Here is a 19,825-nt window from a genome sequence, read left to right as displayed (position 1 = left end):
CTTTGTGACTCTATGGACCGTAGCCCACCAGGCTCCTCTGTCCATGGAATTCTCCAGGCAAGAGTACTGGAGTGGGTTGTCATGCCCTCCTCCAGGGGAATCTTCCCAACCCAGGGATCAAACCTGCGTCTCATGTTTCCTGCATTGGCAGGCAGCTTCTTTACTACTAGTGCCAACTGGGAAGCCCTTATGTTATATTAGGGGTCATAATAGCCTCCTAATACTTGCCTTCCATGTGGGTGATTATCTCACTTCTTTGAATCTTGGATCCTTATATGTGAAATTTGAAAGTGATAGGTGAGAATTAACAATATTTCACAAAGCATAAACATTTGGTGGGATCTTGTGTGTGGCAGCAATCATTAACTCTAAATAAATATTGATTTCTCTGACATATTTTTTCTAAGATACACAAAGAAGGAGGCTCCCTCCGTGTGTCTTTTATTTGGAGAAATAGGAAAAAAAGAGGTCTTTACATCTTACATGAGACAGATGCAATTTCGCAGCATCAATTTTGAAGTCAAAGCTAACGAATTTGCAATAGGAGATACCACTGCTGCTGCTGCTGCTAAGTCGCTTCAGTCGTGTCTGACTCTGTGCGACCCCATAGATGGTAGCCCACCAGGCTCCCCCGTCCCTGGGATTCTCCAGGCAAGAACACTGGAGTGGGTTGCCATTTCCTTCTCCAAATCATGAAAGTGAAAAGTGAAAGTGAAGTCGCTCAGTCATGTCTGACCCCTAGCGACACCATGGACTGCAGCCCACCAGGCTCCTCCGTCCATGGGATTTTCCAGGCAAGAGTACTGGAGTGGGGTGCCATTGCCTTCTCCGGCAGGTACCACTATGAATCATCAAATACCTTAGTCCCTGGCTGATTACTTTCACAGGTGGGAGGTTTCCAATAAAATGGACCTTTCCAGAAAGGTCCTTGGTCGAGGTATCAAGAAACTGGAATGATGAGGGTGTCTCACACTGGTGTGACCTCTGAGATAGCCACTTAGCTTTGTTGAACCTCATTCTTCCACAGGTAAGAAAGACAGGGCATGGAATGGAAATGTAAGAATTTCTATACTAAGTTCCTTTCTTGTTAGCTGGATTATACTAAAAATAAAAAAAAAAAAGAAGAAGAGGAAAAGATGGCTCTTGATCCCTGCAGAATTACAGATGTACAGCAGGGGAGTTTCTCAAGAGGGAGAGTCTCTGCTGAGTCCTTATTTCATCTCTGCTGTGCTGGGCTAAGTCGCTTCAGTCGTGTCCGACTCTTTGCGACACTACAGACTGTAGCCCTCCAGGCTTCTCTGTCCATGGGATTTCCCAGGCAAGGATACTGGAGGGGGTTGCCATGCCCTCCTCCAGGGGATCTTCCTGACCCAGCGATCAAACCTGCGTCTCTTATGTCTGTTGCATTAACAGGCGTGTTCTTTACCACTAGAGCCACCTGGGAAGCCACCTTCCATCTCACTAGATGTGAATTTACACACCACTCAGTTGTTTTGTCCAGAGGTTAAGCTATCTCCAATGTCAAGTGAGTGGTTTTTATAAATCTTGCTACAGTCAAAACTACATTATGGAACTCTTTCCAACAAGAGAAATCAAAAGGTGATATAAGCCAAAATTTAATGTAAATTTTGCCTCAAAAGAAAAAAAAAGAAAGAGCTATGGACAAATACTGATGTCCGGCTAATATTTAGGGGTGGGATGTGCTGATTTTACAATTTTCTTTGAAATGCACCAAACATATGGATTGATGGCTGAGTAGAGGGATGTGCAGACAGAAAAAAGTATGGTGAAACAAATACAATAAAATGTTAATTGCAGATTCTATGTGGTAGGTATATGAGTATTCACTGCAGAACTCTTTTAATTTTCTGTAAGTTTGAAATTATTCACACAAAAAAAAGTTTAAATAAAAGGCTTTTCTTTTTTTTTTTCTAATGATTAAAAACACAGACCTTGGGGCCAGTCTCCACTAACAGGAGGTTTAATCTTAAGCAAATTTACTGAACTTTTCTATAATATAAAAATGCTTTGCATAATTAAGTTCATAACGTTCTGAGACTCAAATAAGTTTGTATTTAGAAAATTCCTAGCATACAGTGTAATGCAAAATTTGTTAAATTAAATATTAAAAATCATCTCATATACAGGGTCATGAATGGGAAAGCAGGTTATTCTGGTTTTTCTTGGATATGTGATCCTGAGAATGCAGAATTTTTATTAAAACCAGATAACAGGTCTCTATACCCCGAGGTATTAGTCATTTTCCCTCTAATCCAGGCATATTTCATCTTCTATTAGGAGGTAGTAGAATCATCAGGATAAATTAATAACATTTATTTCTTTTTTAATTTCCTTTAAAAAGTTCTGCTTGCTGAAAGCACGTTCCCTAACCCCAGGCTTAGATTATACCTAATATTTGGATATCGACATAAAAAATATGTAGTGACCTGGTCACACAAAATAATCTAGCAATCTACTGATGTTTAAAAAGAGGGAAGTAAACAGTAGTTACGTTCTCCAACAAAGTAATTAATTAATTAATAAAGAAAGGTTTCCTATCCTTTGTTGGAGAACGTAACTAATAATTAATTTAGTAATTAATTAATAAGAGGTTAGACAGTTCAAAACCTACAAAGTAGACTATGTATCATATGGGTGGGGCCTTTTCTGTCTTTTAAAGAACCAGAACCAGCAAAGGAAATAAAGCAAGCTGAAATCAGGTCTTTAATCACTGTGCAACCATTATTGAGCACCTACTGTGTACTGGCTCTGGTTGAGGTTCTGGGGATTCAGCAGTGAGTAAGATGGAAATCTCAGCCAGAGCCTAGCTCCCATTCTAGAACCAGAGGCAGACAAATACAGAGGAAATAAATCTATGTGTGTATGTGCAGATGGTGTTAAGTACTAAAGAAAACAAGCAGTTAAGGGAGGCAGGAAGCAAGGAGGTTTGCAATTTTGATAGGATTGTGAGTAGCATTTGACTTGAAAGGAGGGAGGTACATGTACGTGGATTTCTGGGAAGTACAAATGGGAAAGGATGTGGGGATATCCCCAGGTGGGTGGGTCCTGGGCTCCTGGCTCAAGTGTGATGGGAACACCCCAAGCACCCAGAAAGGGGCAGGAGCTGAGTCATGGATGGATCAGGGTGCCCATGGTGCCTGTGGTCATTGTAAGGATCTCAGCTTTTACTCTGAGTGAAATGGGGTCCATGGGGAGGATTTGGGCAGAAGAGTGAGCTCTTGATGTCATTTCAAAAGGATCATTCTGCTGCTGTATTGAGAACAGTCTTGCTGATGGTAGTGGAGGGGGCGCAGGGGTGGAAGCAGGGTATGAAATTTAAAAGATGTCTATAAGCTTTTTAATCATCTTTCCATTGAGAAGTAGGTATTTGGTTTTTTAAATTTGTTTGTTTGCTTTTGCTTTCAAAAAAGACTTTAACTACAGATCTAACACATTTTTACCCAGAGAAAGACAAAAAATGCAATTGCCATACGACATCACAAAGCATTCTACTTTGTTCTGTCTTCATTTATAATACCAATGAAAAAAAATACAACGCAATTGAAAAAAAAAATCTCTACACTTACAAGAGTCTTGCATAATAAAGCCAGTCTGCCTCAATCAAAGTAACATCATAACAAACACAATAAGAGCATCATTGACTTGCTTTCCAAGCATATTCTTAAATTTACTCCTTTCCTTTTGGTAAAAATCTAAGTAGGCATTATATGCCTGTTTATTCTCAAAGACTGCACTTGAACCTGGTGGGCTTGTGACTGCTTCAACAGGTGTTCATGAAGCTGACCTCTGAGGCTAGGGTACAGAAGGCCGTGAGAGTTCTGCTTTACTTACGAGAAAACTCTTGGAGCCCTCCCTGCTGGTGGGGACATATGGGCGATGCAGCCCCCAGTCTTGGCTTGCCCTGTTTCTCAGCCATCTCAGACTGCATGGGTCATGGGAGTGAGGACTCCATCTTGCAGGCGAATGCTCCAGGCTCAGCTGTTCTAGGTCCCCCAGTCGAAATCCTAGGTATCATGGAACCAGGAAGAGCTATCTCTGCAGGGTGTTTTCCTACCCAGCAGAGTCCATGATCATAACGAAATGGCTGTTGTTTAGCATTGCTCTGTGCTGGTATGGGTGGTTATTCAGTAGTGGATAACCAGAAAATGGGGAAAAAGGATGAGGCTTCCAAAACAATCAAGGTGAGAGATTGTGGGGGCTGAGCCCAGAGAGGTTGCTGTGGGGAGGTGAGGAGTGGTCAGATTCTGAATATCCTATGAAGGGAGGATCATGAATTTGCTGACTCATTCAATGTAGAATGAAAAAGTCACAAACGATTCCATGTTTTTGGTTTGAGCTACTGGAAGGCTAGAGTTGTCATTTTCTGCGATGGGAAAGGCTCTAAAGGAAGCATGTTTGGGATAGAAGGAGTATCAGGGGCTCAGTTTTGGGCATGTTAAGTTGGAGATGCCTTTGATCCTCCAAGTGAAATATCAAGTAAGCCATTGGAAATGGCATATGTACGCATAATACATAAACATGGATAGTGATGTTCGTATAGTGATGGGGCAAGGTCCAATCAGGAGGTATTTACAGTTAGGAAAGAGAAGGGGTACAAGGACTGAGCCTTGGGTCACTCCACTGTTTAAAGGTCAAGGAGATGAGTAAAGCCAGGAATAGACACTGCAAAGGAAGAGCTGGTGGTAGAAGAGGGTCATAACCTGGAAGCCAAGAGAGCAAAGTGCTTGAAGGAGGAGGAATGATTATTTGTGTCAAGTGCTGCCAACAGACCAAGTAAAATAAAGCCACCACTGGTTAAGGGAATTCAAGGCATAAGACTATCATTTATTGAGCCTCTGTTACATGCCAGGCATTGTATTGAACATTCTTAAAATAGCAGTAGAGGAGTAAGAGATAGCTGCTGGCTAACTTCCAGAGATAAAAGCTACCATTTATTGTCGACTACACATGTGAGAGTTACTGACAGCCTCGCATACACTATCTTATCAAATCTTCAGCATTGCCTCATGAGGTATGGATCAGAGACATGAAGCGAACTTTCCGATGAGGCACGGCTAGTAAGGGGCAAACTAGGACTCAAACCCAATTCTGCTGCTGCTGCTAAGTCGCTTCAGTGGTGTCCGACTCTGGGCGACCCCATAGACGGCAGCCCACCAGGCTCCGCCATCCCTGGGATTCTCCAGGCAAGAACACTGGAGTGGGTTGCCATTTCCTTCTCCAATGCGTGAAAGTGAAAAGTGAAAGTGAAGTCGCTCAGTCGTGTCCAACTCTTCGCTACCCCATGGACTGCAGCCTACCAGGCTCCTCCGTCCATGGGATTTCCAGGCAAGAGTACTGGAGTGGGGTGCCATTGCCTTCTCTGAATTCTAGCTGAGGTCAAAGCTCATTTTCCTGCTATCATTCTTCCTTAAGGGGTTCCCTGGGAAATCCTGAGGGGTGCTGGGTTGTGAAAAGCCACCAGAAAAGAAATATCTCCCTGGAGAGTTCATTTTTACTCAAGGTTGTAAGGCGGGATATAAATGTAGTTTTATAGTAAAAGAAATATTATTAAAATAGTATTAAAAAGTGGGGTACAAAATTCTAATACAAAGTTTTTAAATAGATTAATAACAAGTGGTCTTGTTGAATCACTTTGGCTTCACACTTTGTGTGTGTATGTGTGTATGTGTGTGTGTTTTCTCCTTGGTAAATCAGTTTATGAATCCCTTTACCCTGTCTTCTCTGGAAAGACGGGTTTGTTGGTTTTTCTGATCGGGGTGTGAGAGTTAAGGTTTTAATCTGGGGACCCGAGAAAGTCTAGGAACACATGAGCCTTCTACATAGAAAATTCTGCAATACAGAAAATATCCCAAAGGATCCTTGACTTTCCAAAGGATAAGCTCTACATGGCAGGGAAAGAACATTCAGGTATAACTTGTAGTTGACAGGATAATCATATTTACACATAGCCATTTTCCTGGGCAACTTTTGAAGACCCAGTTATATCATAGCCAGAGAATAATAATGGTCACCAAGATATATGAGTGCACTGTCAACAAAAGGTTTGTATGTCACTGCCTATGAAGTTTGAGAGAGGAAGATTGAGCAGTAAAATGGTGTCAGTTCTGTGACTTCTTGACACCTAATATTCGAAATCAGGGTCAGTCTGGGAAACCCAGTATACATGGTGGAGTCAGAGTTGTTCCTCAAACTTGCACACTCCAGGAATATGTGTTAATATAACAAGTCAAGAAAATTAAGAAGATACACCTATTGCTTTTAAAAATATATAAAATAAGTCTAAATTAAGAAGATCCAAGTCCCCTGAATCACTCTATTTAGGACCTCTTATTTTTCTCATCCTGTAGCTCAGAGGGACTTCTCTGGTGGCTCAGCAGTTAAGAGTCTGCCTGCAATGCTGGAGACGTGGGAGATGCAGGTTCAATCCCTGGCTCTGGAAGATCCCCTGGAGAAGGAAATGGCAACCCACTGTAGTATTCTTGCTGGGAAAATCCCATGGATGCAGGAGTCTGGTGGGCTATAGTCCATGGGGTCACAAAGAGTTGGACAGAACTTAGTGACTAAACAATAGTTCAGAGATTACAGACTTGTGGCTGGTAGCAATGTCTCCTTGAAATCTACACTATTGGCCTTTTGAAGGACTAAATGACAATACTTAAAAATTAGGATATTCTCTTCCCCTCCTCTCCCATCTGGATTTCCAGCTTCTTTTGAAAATCATAAAATCTGTCTACACAACACTGTCCTGAGTAGTTGTTGTTGTTGCTACCTGAGTTGCTTTGCTCTACTCGGGCAAACCCGTGCTTTGTTACTGTTGTTTAGTTGCTGAGTCGTGTCGGACTCTTTGCAACCCCATGGGCTGCAACCTGCCAGGCTCCTCTGCCCGTGGGATTTTCCAAGCAAGAATACTGGAGTGGGTTGCTCTTTCCTTCTCCAGGGGATCTTGCCGATGCAGATATTGATCCTGCGTCTCCTGCTTGGCAGGCAGACTCTTTACCTCTGAGCCACCTGGGAAGCCTTAACCCATGCTGACCACTTTCTATTGTCCACCCCAGGCCTTGCCAGCCTGCTGGGTATTTGTCATCTCAACCTCTGCTGTAATCAAACGATCTGCAATGTGGAAAGCTTTTGAGTGAAGCATTATTTAGAGAGAATTGTGATGGATGAAGTAGATTATGGAGAACAGTTTTAAATACTTCTCTGAGCCCTGCTCATAGTGTGTGTTTGTTTCCAAATGTTTAATTGGTGAATGAATGGCCCTATGACTTTCTATCAGTAATATGGTGGCAACAACTTCTCACATGAATTTATGGGTTAGCATACTTTAGAATTTCATTAAAACATTAGTTCAGGCCAACTAAGAGAGATGACAATACTTAGTAGGAAGATTAAAACAAGTGTATTTCAAAATAACTGGAGTGGATTCCTTGAGAATAATTAGGTTAACGTCAATCTACTTGTGTTTCTAAAAAGAACCATTTTCTAGGAAACTTTAACCAATAGATAAAATTAATTTATAATTGGAAGATATGAAATATACTTTAAAATATATATTATTTCAATCAACAAAACAGCTAAACCTGAACACATGCATCCTTCTTTGCCTGCTATTTCTTAGATAAGGCAGCAAGTTACAGACCTCCTCAGGTTGAATGATTACACTTTGGATTTGACAGCATGAGGCTGGGGCAGCGGCCAGAGGGAGCAACCCCACGTCCGAGGCCAGGGGCAGTGGCCAGGAGGACCAACCCCACATCCAAGGATCCATGGCTGTGTAGGTGCAGGAGGGCCTAGAGGAGCTATCCCATGTTGAAGGTCAGGAAGGGTGGTGGTGAGGAGATACCCCTCGTTCAAGGTAAGGAGCAATGGCTGCGCTTTGCTGGAGCAGCCGTGAAGAGATACCCCACGCCCAAGGGAAGAGAAACCCAAGTAAGACGGTAGGTGTTGCAAGAGGGCATCAGAGGGCAAACACACTGAAACCATACTCACAGAAAACTAGTCAATCTAATCACACTAGGACCACAGCCTTGTCTAACTCAATGAAACTAAGCCATGCCCGTGGGGCAACCCAAGATGGGCGGTTCATGGTGGAGAGATTTGACAGAATGTGGTCTACTGGAGAAGGGAATGGCAAACCACTTCAGTATTCTTGCCTTGAGAACCCCATGAACAGTATGAAAAGGCAAAATGATAGGATACTGAAAGACAAACTCCCCAGGTCAGTTGCTGGTACTGCTAAGTCGCTTCAGTCGTGTCTGACTCTCTGCGACCCCAGAGACGGCAGCCCATGAGGCTCCCTTGTCCCTGGGATTCTCCAGGCAAGAACACTGGAGTGGGTTGCCATTTCCTTCTCCCGTGCATGACAGGGAAAAGTGGAAGTGAAGTCGCTCAGTCGTGTCTGACTCTTAGCGACCCCATGGACTGCAGCCTACCAGGCTCCTCTGTCCATGGGATTTTCCAGGCAAGAGTACTGGAGTGGGGCGCCATTGCCTTCTCCACAGGTCAGTAGGTGCCCAATATGCTACTGGAGATCAGTGAGAAATAACTCCAGAAAGAATGAAGAGATGGAGCCAAAGCAAAAACAATACCCAGCTGTGGATGTGACTGGTGATAGAAGCAAGGTCCGATGCTGTAAAGAGCAATATTGCATAGGAACCTGGCATGTCAGGTCCATGAATCAAGGCAAATTGGAAGTGGTCAAACAAGAGATGGCAAGAGTGAATGTCGACATTCTAGGAATCAGTGAACTAAAATGGACTGGAATGGGTGAATTTAACTCAGATGACCATTATATCTACTACTGCAGGCAGGAATCCCTCAGAAGAAATGGAGTGGCCATCATGGTCAACAAAAGTGTCCGAAATGCAGTACTTTGATGCAATCTCAAAAACGACAGAATGATCTCTGTTCGTTTCCAAGGCAAACCATTCAATATCACAGTAATCCAAGTCTATGCCCCAACCAGTAACACTGAAGAAGCTGAAGTTGAACAGTTCTATGAAGACCTCCAAGACCTTTTAGAACTAACACCCAAAAAAGATGATCTTTTCATAGGGGACTGGAATGCAAAAGTAGGAAGTCAAGAAACACCTGGAATAACAGGCAAATTTGGCCTTGGAATACGGAATGAAGCAGGGCAAAGACTGATAGAGTTTTGCCAAGAAAATGCACTGGTCATAACAAACACCCTCTTCCAACAACACAAGAGAAGACTCTATACATGGACATTACCAGATGGTCAAGACCGAAATCAGACTGATTATATTCTTTGCAGCCAAAGATGGAGAAGCTCTATACAGTCAGCAAAAACAAGACCAGGAGCTGACTGTGGCTCAGACCATGAACTCCTTATTGCCAAATTCAGACTTAAATTGAAGAAAGTAGGGAAAACCACTAGACCATTCAGGTATGACCTAAATCATATCCCTTATGATTATACAGTGGAAGTGAGAAATAGATTTAAGGGCCTAGATCTAATAGATAGAGTGCCTGATGAACTATGGAATGAGGTTTGTGACACTGTCCAGGAGACAGGGATCAAGACCATTCCCATAGAAAAGAAATGCAAAAAAGCAAAATGGCTGTCTGGGGAGGCCTTACAAATAGCTGTGAAAAGAAGAGACGTGAAAAGCAAAGGAGAAAAGGAAAGATACAAGCATATGAATGCAGAGTTCCAAAGAATAGCAAGAAGAGATAAGAAAGCCTTCTTCAGTGATCAATGCAAAGAAATAGAGGAAAACAACAGAATGGGAAAGACTAGGGATCTCTTCAAGAAAATCAGAGATACCAAAGGAACATTTCATGCAAAGAGGGGCTCGATAAAGGACAGAAATGGTATGGGCCTAACAGAAGCAGAGGATATTAAGAAGAGATGGCAAGAATACACAGAAGAACTGTACAAAAAAGATCTTCACGACCCAGATAATCACGATGGTGTGATCACTGACCTAGAGCCAGACATCCTGGAATGTGGGCCTTAGAAAGAATCACTATGAACAAAGCTAGTGGAGGTGATGGAATTCCAGTTGAGCTATTCCAAATCCTGAAAGATGATGCTGTGAAAGTGCTGCACTCAATATGCCAGCAAATTTGGAAAACTCAGCAGTGGCCACAGGACTGGAAAAGGTCAGTTTTCATTCCAATCCCAAAGAAAGGCAATGCCAAAGAATGCTCAAACTACTGCACAATTGCACTCATCTCACATGCTGGTAAAGTAATGCTCAAAATTCTCCAAGCCAGGCTTCAGCAATATGTGAACCATGAACTTCCAGATGTTCAAGCTGGTTTTAGAAAAGGCAGAGGAACCAGAGAGCAAATTGCCAGCATCCACTGGATCATAGAAAAAGCAAGAGAGTTCCAGAAAAACATCGATTTCTGCTTTATTGACTATGCCAAAGCCTTTGACTGTGTGGATCACAATAAACTGTGGAAAATTCTGAAAGAGATGGGAATACCAGACCACCTTATCTGCCTCTTGAGAAATTTGTATGCAGGTCAGGAAGCAACAGTTAGAACTGGACATGGAACAACAGACTGGTTCCAAATAAGAAAAGGAGTTCGTCAAGGCTGTATATTGTCACCCTGTTTATTTAACTTATATGCAGAGTACATCATGAGAAATGCTGGACTGGAAGAAACATAAGCTGAAATCAAGATTGCCAGGAGAAATATCAATAACCTCAGATATGCAGATGACACCACCCTTATGGCAGAAGGTGAAGAGGAACTCAAAAGCCTCTTGATGAAAGTGAAAGTGGAGAGTGAAAAAGTTGGCTTAAAGCTCAACATTCAGAAAACGAAGATCATGGCATGCAGTCCCACCACTTCATGGGAAATAGATGGGGAAACAGTGGAAACAGTGTCAGACTTTATTTTTCTGGGCTCCAAAGTCACTACAGATGGTGACTGCAGCCATGAATTGAAAAGACGCTTACTCCTTGGAAGGAAAGTTATGACCAACCTAGATAGCATATTCAAAAGCAGAGACATTACTTTGCCAACAAAGGTCCGTCTAGTCAAGGCTATGGTTTTTCCAGTAGTCATGTATGGATGTGAGAGTTGGACTGTGAAGAAGGCTGAGCACCGAGGAATTGATGCTTTTGAACTGTGGTGTTGGAGAAGACTCTTGAGAGTCCCTTGGACTGCAAGGAGATCCAACCAGTCCATTCTGAAGGAGATCAGCCCTGGGATTTCTTTGGAAGGACTGATGCTAAAGCTGAAACTCCAGTACTTTGGCCACCTCATGCGAAGAGTTGACTCATTGGCAAAGACTCTGATGCTGGGAGGGATTGGGGGCAGGAGGAGAAGGGGACGACAGAGGATGAGATGGCTGGATGGCATCACTGACTCGAATGATGTGAGTCTGAGTGAACTCCGGGAGTTGGTGAGGGACAGGGAGGCCTGGCGTGCTGTGATTCATGGGGTCACAAATAGTCGGACACGACTGAGTGACTGATCTGATCTGATCTGATCTGAAACGACTGTGCTTTTGCACTGATGTCATATGAGTTCATTGTGTTTGGTTTTACCAGCCAGAGACTCACCTTAAGTCCTTATGCAAAATACAAAATAAAACAAAATAAAAATATAAAGGTTAGGAAAAGGAATTTTTGCCAAAGATGGATGGGCAAAACTGTTTCCTCAAATTGAAGGCATTGAGAATGGTTGTAATAAGACTGTAGAATGATTTTTCTAGGCATTTTAAAGAAATAGAATATCCATGTGTTTACATGCTTATTGTTGTTTAATACATCACCACCATTCTTAAAACAATGACCACTTGTTTGCTCAAGAATCTGTAATCTGAGCAGGGCCAGGGGGGACATGGAGAAGGAAATGGCAACCCACTCCAGTATTCTTGCCTGGATAATCCCACAGACAGAGGAGCCTGCAGGGGGCTACAGCCCATGGGGTCACAAAGAGTCAGACACAACTGAAGCAACTTAGCAGCAGCAGGGACAAGTCATCTCTACTCCATGAAGTACAATTGGAACAGACAGACTCCAGGGCTGGGGCACCCACTTCTAAGACAGCTGGCTCACTCAGTCTACCAGCTGGCGCTGCATCTGTCCTGGGTTACTTGGTCTTTCTCTGCTTGGGCTTCTCCCGAGCTGCTATGGCTTCCTTCAAACATGGTGGCTGGGTTCCAAGAGTGAGTTTGTTCTATGAGGACTGGGTTCAAGCTGCAAGGCTTTTGGTCAAGACTCAGTTTGCTTAGGGTGTCCTCAAAGTGAAATGGACCAAAGCCGGTGACTGAGGATCATGATGGCAAAGGCGACCACACCCACAACCACAGAGGGGAAAACAGACCCTCATCTGCCCTACTGCCCTAAGGACCCAGCAGGGTTTCTTCTTTCTGGAACATACTTTTTAAGCCATAATTGAGGCTCTCAGTGGAAGCCAATTTCAACTTAGTAACACCTAAATATATCTGAGCAAATAGGTTCTGGATGTTCCTTCCTTCAGAAAGAGCTGTTAGAAAAGGCAGTGGCTGCCCTAATATTTCCTGCTGCTCCTTGGGAAGTGTCGATGAATTCAAAGTTATTTACAGTCTTATAGGAGCATTTAGTAACAAACCTTCTGGATTCTGGCTTTTCTTCTTACTTAGGAGTGGTCGTCACCATCTAGCTAAGTCTCTAGCCTCAGACACTAGGGGGTGGTTACAGAACCAAGATAAAGTAGGGACAGAGAGAAGGAATCCCCTGAAGGCATTTCTGCTCTCAGGGTGGGGATGGTTCAGAAGGTGAGTAGGCCAGGGCCCAGTGTTACAGCCATTTTAGGGGCAAAGAGAGTCCTGAGTGGTAGTGATCTGAATTGATGCAGTGATGAAGAGTTGGTGGGAATTAGTATGACCCCCCTCATGCGAATAATGAGACTTGAATACTTTTTCTTCACATTATGTTGGGAGGGCCAATAAGGTCATTAGGGTTTGTCAGGAAGATAGCATGGAAAAACCCGAATCAACTTTTTGACTGACCGAATAGTCAGCTGGAGGAGGCCAGACCTGAGGGTTTTAGTAGGCACTTCAAGGCTAGGGCAAGGGCTTTTGTTGAGAGAGGAGCACATTTTGGAGACTACAGCCTATTCACAAACGACCCAGACTCCACAGCGATTCCCCCTCTCCACCTCTTTCGTCCCACTGACACATGAATTTAATTCACTGAATCGTGAGCTGGCCTCCAACCAGCCCCACCTGTCCTGTGATCTTAGAACCATCTGACTTGCCCCGCCTTCCCCCCAGTTCTCCCGAGTGGGTTCCTGGACACTCAGCTTCTCATTTTCCATGAGTAAAGCTGCGGGTTTGCCTATGCTAATCTGCTCCCGAGCAGGTGAGGTCACCCTGCTGCTCCTGAGGCTCAGCGCAGAGGGCTGGGCATCCAGTGAGAAGCTGGGGACTGCCTGATTGTTTTCACAAGTAGCTTGCAGACCCGGCTTGGCTCCCTCTTTGAATACACTGACAACATTTTTTGGGTTCCTCCTCCTCCTCCTCAGCACATTCCCCTCAAACATTCTGCCACAGCAGGAGTGAAAAAAATTTTTTTTAAAGCCTCACATGGGAAAACAATTCAAAGTCTGTTTGGTTCCTGTGTGCAGCGTATAACAATAAGCCACACTTTCTGAAGTGTCTTATAAAAAAGAATGCTTGTGATGTCAAATTTCAAAGAAAGACTTTGGCCCCAAATCAAGCTGTGAGTTCTGACAAGGCCCCACGGAACACCAAAAGAAGTCGCCTTTCAAACAGAGAGGCATTCCTACTCTACCAGGGGAAAATACCACCCACTCCACATAATCTCAGCAGCGTTTACTTTCGCTTCCTTTTTTATTTCTTTTGAAGCATGGTGAATGCAGTCTGCTGTGATTTTCTGAGGGACTGAAATTCAGCTCAAGAATTTTAGCCTTTGCAACTGTGCTCCCTAAAACTCTTGAGAGAAACAACAGTCTAGGAGGGATGTTTGTACATTAGGAGTTGAAAGCTCTTGGGTCTACGTATCTCCTCTCCTGTATAAAGAAGAAATTCCCTCCTTAACCCATATCTAAACTTTTTAGTAGCCAAGCATTTGAAATGAGCCTAAGCGAAGAGTCCAAACATGGAAAACACTTCCTGCCAAGGACTTTCAATGAGGACAGCTTCAAAGAGCTTTACAGCAAAATATTGAAATGTCCCGGTCATTCAGATGAAGGGGGAGGGATCGCTTCTTACCTGGGATTCTTTCACCACCCCGTTCTTCCGGCAGTTTCCCCCGTGACAGTCGGCAGCACTCTGATTATGAAGCGTCCCATTGCAAACAGCACCACCTCCAGGATCAGCCATTTGTGGGAAATCGGTGGAAGCCACAGGCTCCCTTCCAGAGGCCCCGGGAGAGCTTGAGTTTTTGAAGTTGGTGAGGAGATATGATAAAGCACTTCAGACTGAGCGCTTGGAGGAAAGCTACCAATCAGGGTTTTCCAGAAGAAGAGCAACAGCCTATCTTTGGGGCAGATCTTTGGAAGTAAAAGCAAAGGATTACCTTTACGTTCCTCAAATCAGATTGTGGCCTCCATGGCAACAAAACTGCTCCTGAAACTACAAAGGAGATTGCCAGCTCCTAGCCTGGACTGAGGCAACCGGCAGGCTGCAAAACCCAGTGGCAAATGGTGAGGAGGCTGGCCGGGAGGTGGAGAATCTTTTAAAGACACACACACACACATACCACAGTACACTCCCCAGGTGTCTCCTCCCGAAGACAGTCAGTGCTGAATTGACATTTACCCTTTCCTCACCCTGCTCCTGCATCTAATTACATTTCTGGTTGTAAACCAAGGTCAAAGTCAACACTTCTTTTTGCTGTAAAAGAATGTTCAGAAGTGGTTGGCAGGGGCTAGAGGGAGGAGAGATGGGAAGTTTCTGTTTAATGTTGGAGAAGATGGAAAAAGTTGGGGCATGAATGGTGGTGATGGTTGCTATATGAATGTGCCCTATGCCACTGAACTATACACTTAAAAGTGGTTACAAGGGTAAATTTGATATCATATATACTTTACATAATGCAAAAATGGCAAATGAAAACCATTCAGAACCTACCGGGTTAAAACCAGTGACATCAAGAAGTACTAACTGATCCAGAAAGATGTGGGTTCAATCTCTGGGTCAGGAAGATCCCCTGGAGGAGAGCATGGCAACCCACTCCAGCAGTTTAGCTTGGCGAATTCCATGGGCAGAGGAGGCTGGCAGGCTACAGTCCATAGGGTCATAAAGAGTCGGACATGACTGAGTGACTGAACATGCATAACTGCATTACCTTTATTATGTGACCTTGGGAAAGTGGTTTTCTCTCTTTTACCTTGATTTCTCCAGCTATAAAGTTAGATAAAACTTTTTTGTGGGCTAACCTCTGATGGGGGAGTTTGTTATGAACACAGGTGTTGAAGGCAGCATCCTAGCCCTGATAGCTCTGGTTTACTTATCGGTTCTTATTCTCTCAATGCACTAGTCACCAGACAGATCTAAAGGCCTTGTGATGAGACAGATTGTTGGACAATGTTAATTATTTACAGCCTGTTTGAGTCCTCCCAAGCCTGCCCTCATGGTCCTATAGAATGGAGACTTCTTTAACATCAGGCACTTAGAAAAGAAATGCATTTCTTGGGTCAGTGAACACAAACAAGCAAACACAACAAAAAGACAGAAGTAGCCCTGTTGTCAGAGCCTCATGTCCTGGTTCTCAGTGATTTTGGGCAGGGTTTGTCTCCCCTCCAGGAAGATGTGGCAGACAAAGGAAGTGATCAGAATGCTTCTCCCAACCATGCTTTTGCCTGCGAAGGTATCCTTTTCCATAGAGACCTGGGGCAAATGATGGAGCTAATACCAGTGCATGTGAAATAGATCGCCAGTGGGAATTTGATGTATGACTCAAGGAAATCCAACCAGAGTGACAACCCAGAGAGGTGGGACAGGGTGGGTCGTGGGAGGGAAGTTCAAGAGGGATGAGACATGTGTACACTTATGGCTGATGCATGTTGATGTATGGAAGAAACTGGCACAATATTGTAGAGCAATTAATCCTCCAATCATAAGTAAATAAATTTTTAAAAGTACTAAGTGTGCCCTCCCTTTCTGGTCTCAGGATCAGAATTTTTTATTGCATTTCTCCCAGCCTTTGTCTTCAAAGGAGGACTGCTCTCTTCTATGGTTGCTCCACTAAGATTTGGGAGCTAAATCTGTGTTGGCTTATTTCCTTCTAGATTTATATAAAAGAAAGAAGACTAAGAAGGAGTGCTGGTAACTGCTGGTCTAACTGCTGGTAACTGCCTCACCTTAGAAAGACACATTAAGTACATGGTGTTATTTTAACTGAGCTCTGTTGACCCTACAAAGTTATTTCTGAATAAGGATTTTGATGTAAAACTTCTGAACTTTAGATGCTTCCACCTTTTCAGCTTTTTCCCCTCTTCTTCCTTTCCATCCCTGTTCTTTTTGAATTTCCTGTGTTTTCTTTCCCCCTTCCTTCTTTCTCATCTTTTCTTCACATTTTTTTCTTTCTTTCTTTTTGACAAGGGGGCAAAAAACACATGTAAAGAAAACGTGTCAAGGGGAAGGCAGGAGGGATACGTTAGGAATTTAGAATTGACATATACAGACTTCTGAGAAGGAACTGGCAACCCATTCCAGTATTCTTGCCTGGAGAATCCCATGGACAGAAGAGTCTGGCAGACCATGGGGTCACAGAGTCAGACATGACTGAGCGGCTATATGATGATAATGACATATAAAATAGATAAATAACAGGGATCTGCAGTATAGCACAGGGAACTCTATTCAATACATTGTAATAACCTGTAATAGAAGAGAAAGTAAAGAAAAAAATGTATATTTTTATTCATACATAGGTACAACAGAATCTCTTTGCTCTACACCTTAAACTAATACATTGTAACTTAACTATATTTTCAGTTCAGCTCAGTTCAGTCACTCAGTCATGTCTGACTCTTTGCAACCCCATAGATTGCATCACTTCAGGCTTCCCTGTCCATCACCAACTCCCAGAGCTTATTCAGACTCACGTCTCGTGAGTCAATGATGCCATCCAACCATCTTATCCTCTGTCATTCCCTTCTCCTCCCAACTTCAATTTTTCCCAGCATCAGGGTCTTTTCCAATGAGTCAGTTCTTCTGATCAGGTGGCCAAAGTATTGGAGCTTCAGCATCAGTCCTTCTAATGAATATTCAGGACTGATTTACTTTAGGATTGACTGGTTGGATCTCCTTGCAGCCCAAGGATCTCTCAAGAGTCTTCTGTAACACCACAGTTCAAAAGCATTAATTCTTCAGCCCTCAGCTTTCTTCATAGTACAACTCTCATCCATACATGACTACTGGAAAAACCATGGCTTTGACTAGATGGACCTTTGTTGGCAAAGTAATGTCTCTGCTTTTTAATATGCTGTGTAGGTTGGTCATAACTTTTCTTCCAAGGAGCAAGCATCTTCTAATTTCATGACTGCAGTCACCATCTGCAGTGATTTTAGAGCCAAGGAAATAAAGTCTGTCACTGTTTCCATTGTTTCCCCATCTATTTGCCATGAAGTGATGGGACCAGATGCCATGATCTTCATTTTTTGAATGTTGAGTTATAAGCCAGCTTTTTCACTCTCCTCTTTCACTTTCATCAAGAGGCTCTGTAGTTCTTCACTTTCTTCCATAAGGGTGATGTCATCTGAATATCTGAAGTTATTGATATTTCTCCCAACAATCTATATTCCAGCTGGAGCCTCATCACAGCCCAGCATTTTGCATGATGCAGTCTGCATGTAAGTTTAATAAGCAGTGTGACAATATACAGCCTTGATGTACTCCTTTTCCAATATGGAACCAGTCTGTTATTCCATGTCCAGTTCTAATTGCTCCTTCTTGACCTGCATACAGATTTCTTAGGAGGCAGGTAAGCTGGTCTGGTATTCCCATCTCTTTCAGAATTTTTCACAGTTTGTTGTGATCTACACAGTCAAAGACTTTGGCATAGTCAATAAAGCAGAAGTAGATTTTTTCGGGTATGCTTTTGCTTTATCGATGATCCAATGGATGTTGGGAATTTGATCTCTGGTTCCTCTGCCATTTCTAAATCCAGCTTGAACATCTGGAAGTTCATGGTTCATGTACTGTTGAAGCCTGGCTTGGAGAACTTTGAGCATTTCTTTGCTAGTGTGTAAGAGGAATGCAATTGTGCAGTAGTTTGAACATTCTTTGGCATTGCCTTTATTTGGGGTTGTAATGAAAACTGACCTTTTCCAGTCCTGTGGCTACTTCTGAACTTTCCAAATGTTCTGGCATATTGAGTGCAGCACTTTCACAGCATCATCTTTTAGGATTTGAAATGGCTCAATTGGAATTCCATCACCTCCACTAGCTTTGTTTGTAGTAATGCTTCCTAAGGCCCACTTGATTTGGCATCCTGGATGTCTGGCTCTAGGTGAGTGATCACATCATTGTGGTTTCTGAGTCATGATGATCTTTTTTGTATAGTTTTTCTGTGTATTCTTGCCGCCTCTTCTTAATATCTTCTGCTTCTGTTAGGTCCATACCATTTCTGTCCTTTATTGTGCCCTCCTTTGCATGAAATGTTCCCTTGGTATCTCTAATTTTCTTGAAGAGATCTCTTGTCTTTCCCATTCCATTGTTTTCCTCTATTTCTTTGCACTGATCACTGAAGAAGGCATTCTTATCTGTCTTTGCTATTCTTTGGAACTCTTCATTCAAATGGATATATCTTTCCTTTACTCCTTTGCCTTTAGCTTCTCTTCTTTTCTCAATTATTTGTAAGGCCTCCTCAGACAACTGTGTTTTTGAATTTCTTTTTCTTGGAGATGGTCTTGATCCCTGTCTCCTGTACAATGTCATGAACCTCCGTCCATATTTCTTCAGGTACTCTGGTCTATTATATCTAATCACTTAAATCTATTTGTCACTTCCACTGTATAATTGTAAGGGATTTGATTTAGGTCCTACCTGAATGGTCTATTGGTTAGTTTCTTCAATTTAAGTCTGAATTTGGCAATAAGGAGTTCATGATCTGAGCCACAGTCAGCTCCTGGTCTTGTTTTTGTTGACTGTATAGAGCTTCTCCATCTTTGGCTGCAAAGAATATAATCAATCCAATTTCAGTGTTGACCATCTGGTGATGTCTATGTGTAGAGTCTTCTCTTGTGTTGTTGGAACAGGGTGTTTGCTATGACCAGTGAGTTCTCTTGGAAAAATTCTATTAGCCTTTGACCTGCTTTGTCTTGTACTCCAAGGCCAAATTTGCCTGTTACTCTAGGTATCTCTTGATGTCCTACTTTTGCATTCCAGTCCCCTATGGTGAAAGGACATCTTTTTTTGGTATTAGTTCTAGAAGGTCTTATAGGTCATCATAGAACCATTCAATTTCAGCTTCTTCAGCATTATTGGTTGGGGCATAGACTTGGATAATACGATAATGAATGGCTTGCCTTGGAAATGAACCAAGATCATTCTGTAGTTTTTAAGATTACACACAAGTATTGCATTTCAGACTCTCTTGTGACTATGATGGCTACTCCATTTCTTCTAAGGGATTCCTGCCCACAGTAGTAGATATAATGGTCATCTGAGTTAAATTTACCCATTTTAGTTTGCTGATTCCTAAAATGTCTATGTTCACTCTTGCCATCTCTTGTTTGACCACTTCTAATTTATCTTGATTCATGCACCTAACAGTCCAGGTTCCTATGCAAGATTTTTCTTTACAGCATTGGACTTTACTTCTATCACCAGTCACTTCCACAACTGGGTGTTGTTTTCACTTTGGCT

The 19,825-nt window shown here is 42.8% G+C and overlaps 1 protein-coding gene across 3 annotated transcripts in view; it reads right to left on the bottom strand.

The window, feature by feature from the left end:
- SPTLC3 (serine palmitoyltransferase long chain base subunit 3) overlaps positions 1-14,646 on the bottom strand; it is a 151,383-nt gene extending 136,737 nt beyond the window's left edge. For 2 of the 3 annotated variants that reach the window (XM_055543410.1, XM_055543412.1), the window contains exon 1: positions 14,222-14,640. In XM_055543410.1, coding sequence (XP_055399385.1) covers positions 14,222-14,332 — 111 coding nt within the window. In that variant the 5' untranslated portion in view covers positions 14,333-14,640. Of the gene's footprint in view, positions 1-14,221 lie in introns of all 3 variants that reach the window. The other variant, XM_055543411.1, reaches the window with a different exon arrangement.
- Between the last annotated feature and the right edge of the window lie 5,179 nt (positions 14,647-19,825).

The sequence above is a fragment of the Bubalus kerabau genome, chromosome 13, assembly GCF_029407905.1.
Source record: "Bubalus kerabau isolate K-KA32 ecotype Philippines breed swamp buffalo chromosome 13, PCC_UOA_SB_1v2, whole genome shotgun sequence".
In the NCBI taxonomy this organism is placed as follows: domain Eukaryota; kingdom Metazoa; phylum Chordata; class Mammalia; order Artiodactyla; family Bovidae; genus Bubalus; species Bubalus kerabau.
This window is presented reverse-complemented; position numbering and strand designations above follow the sequence as displayed.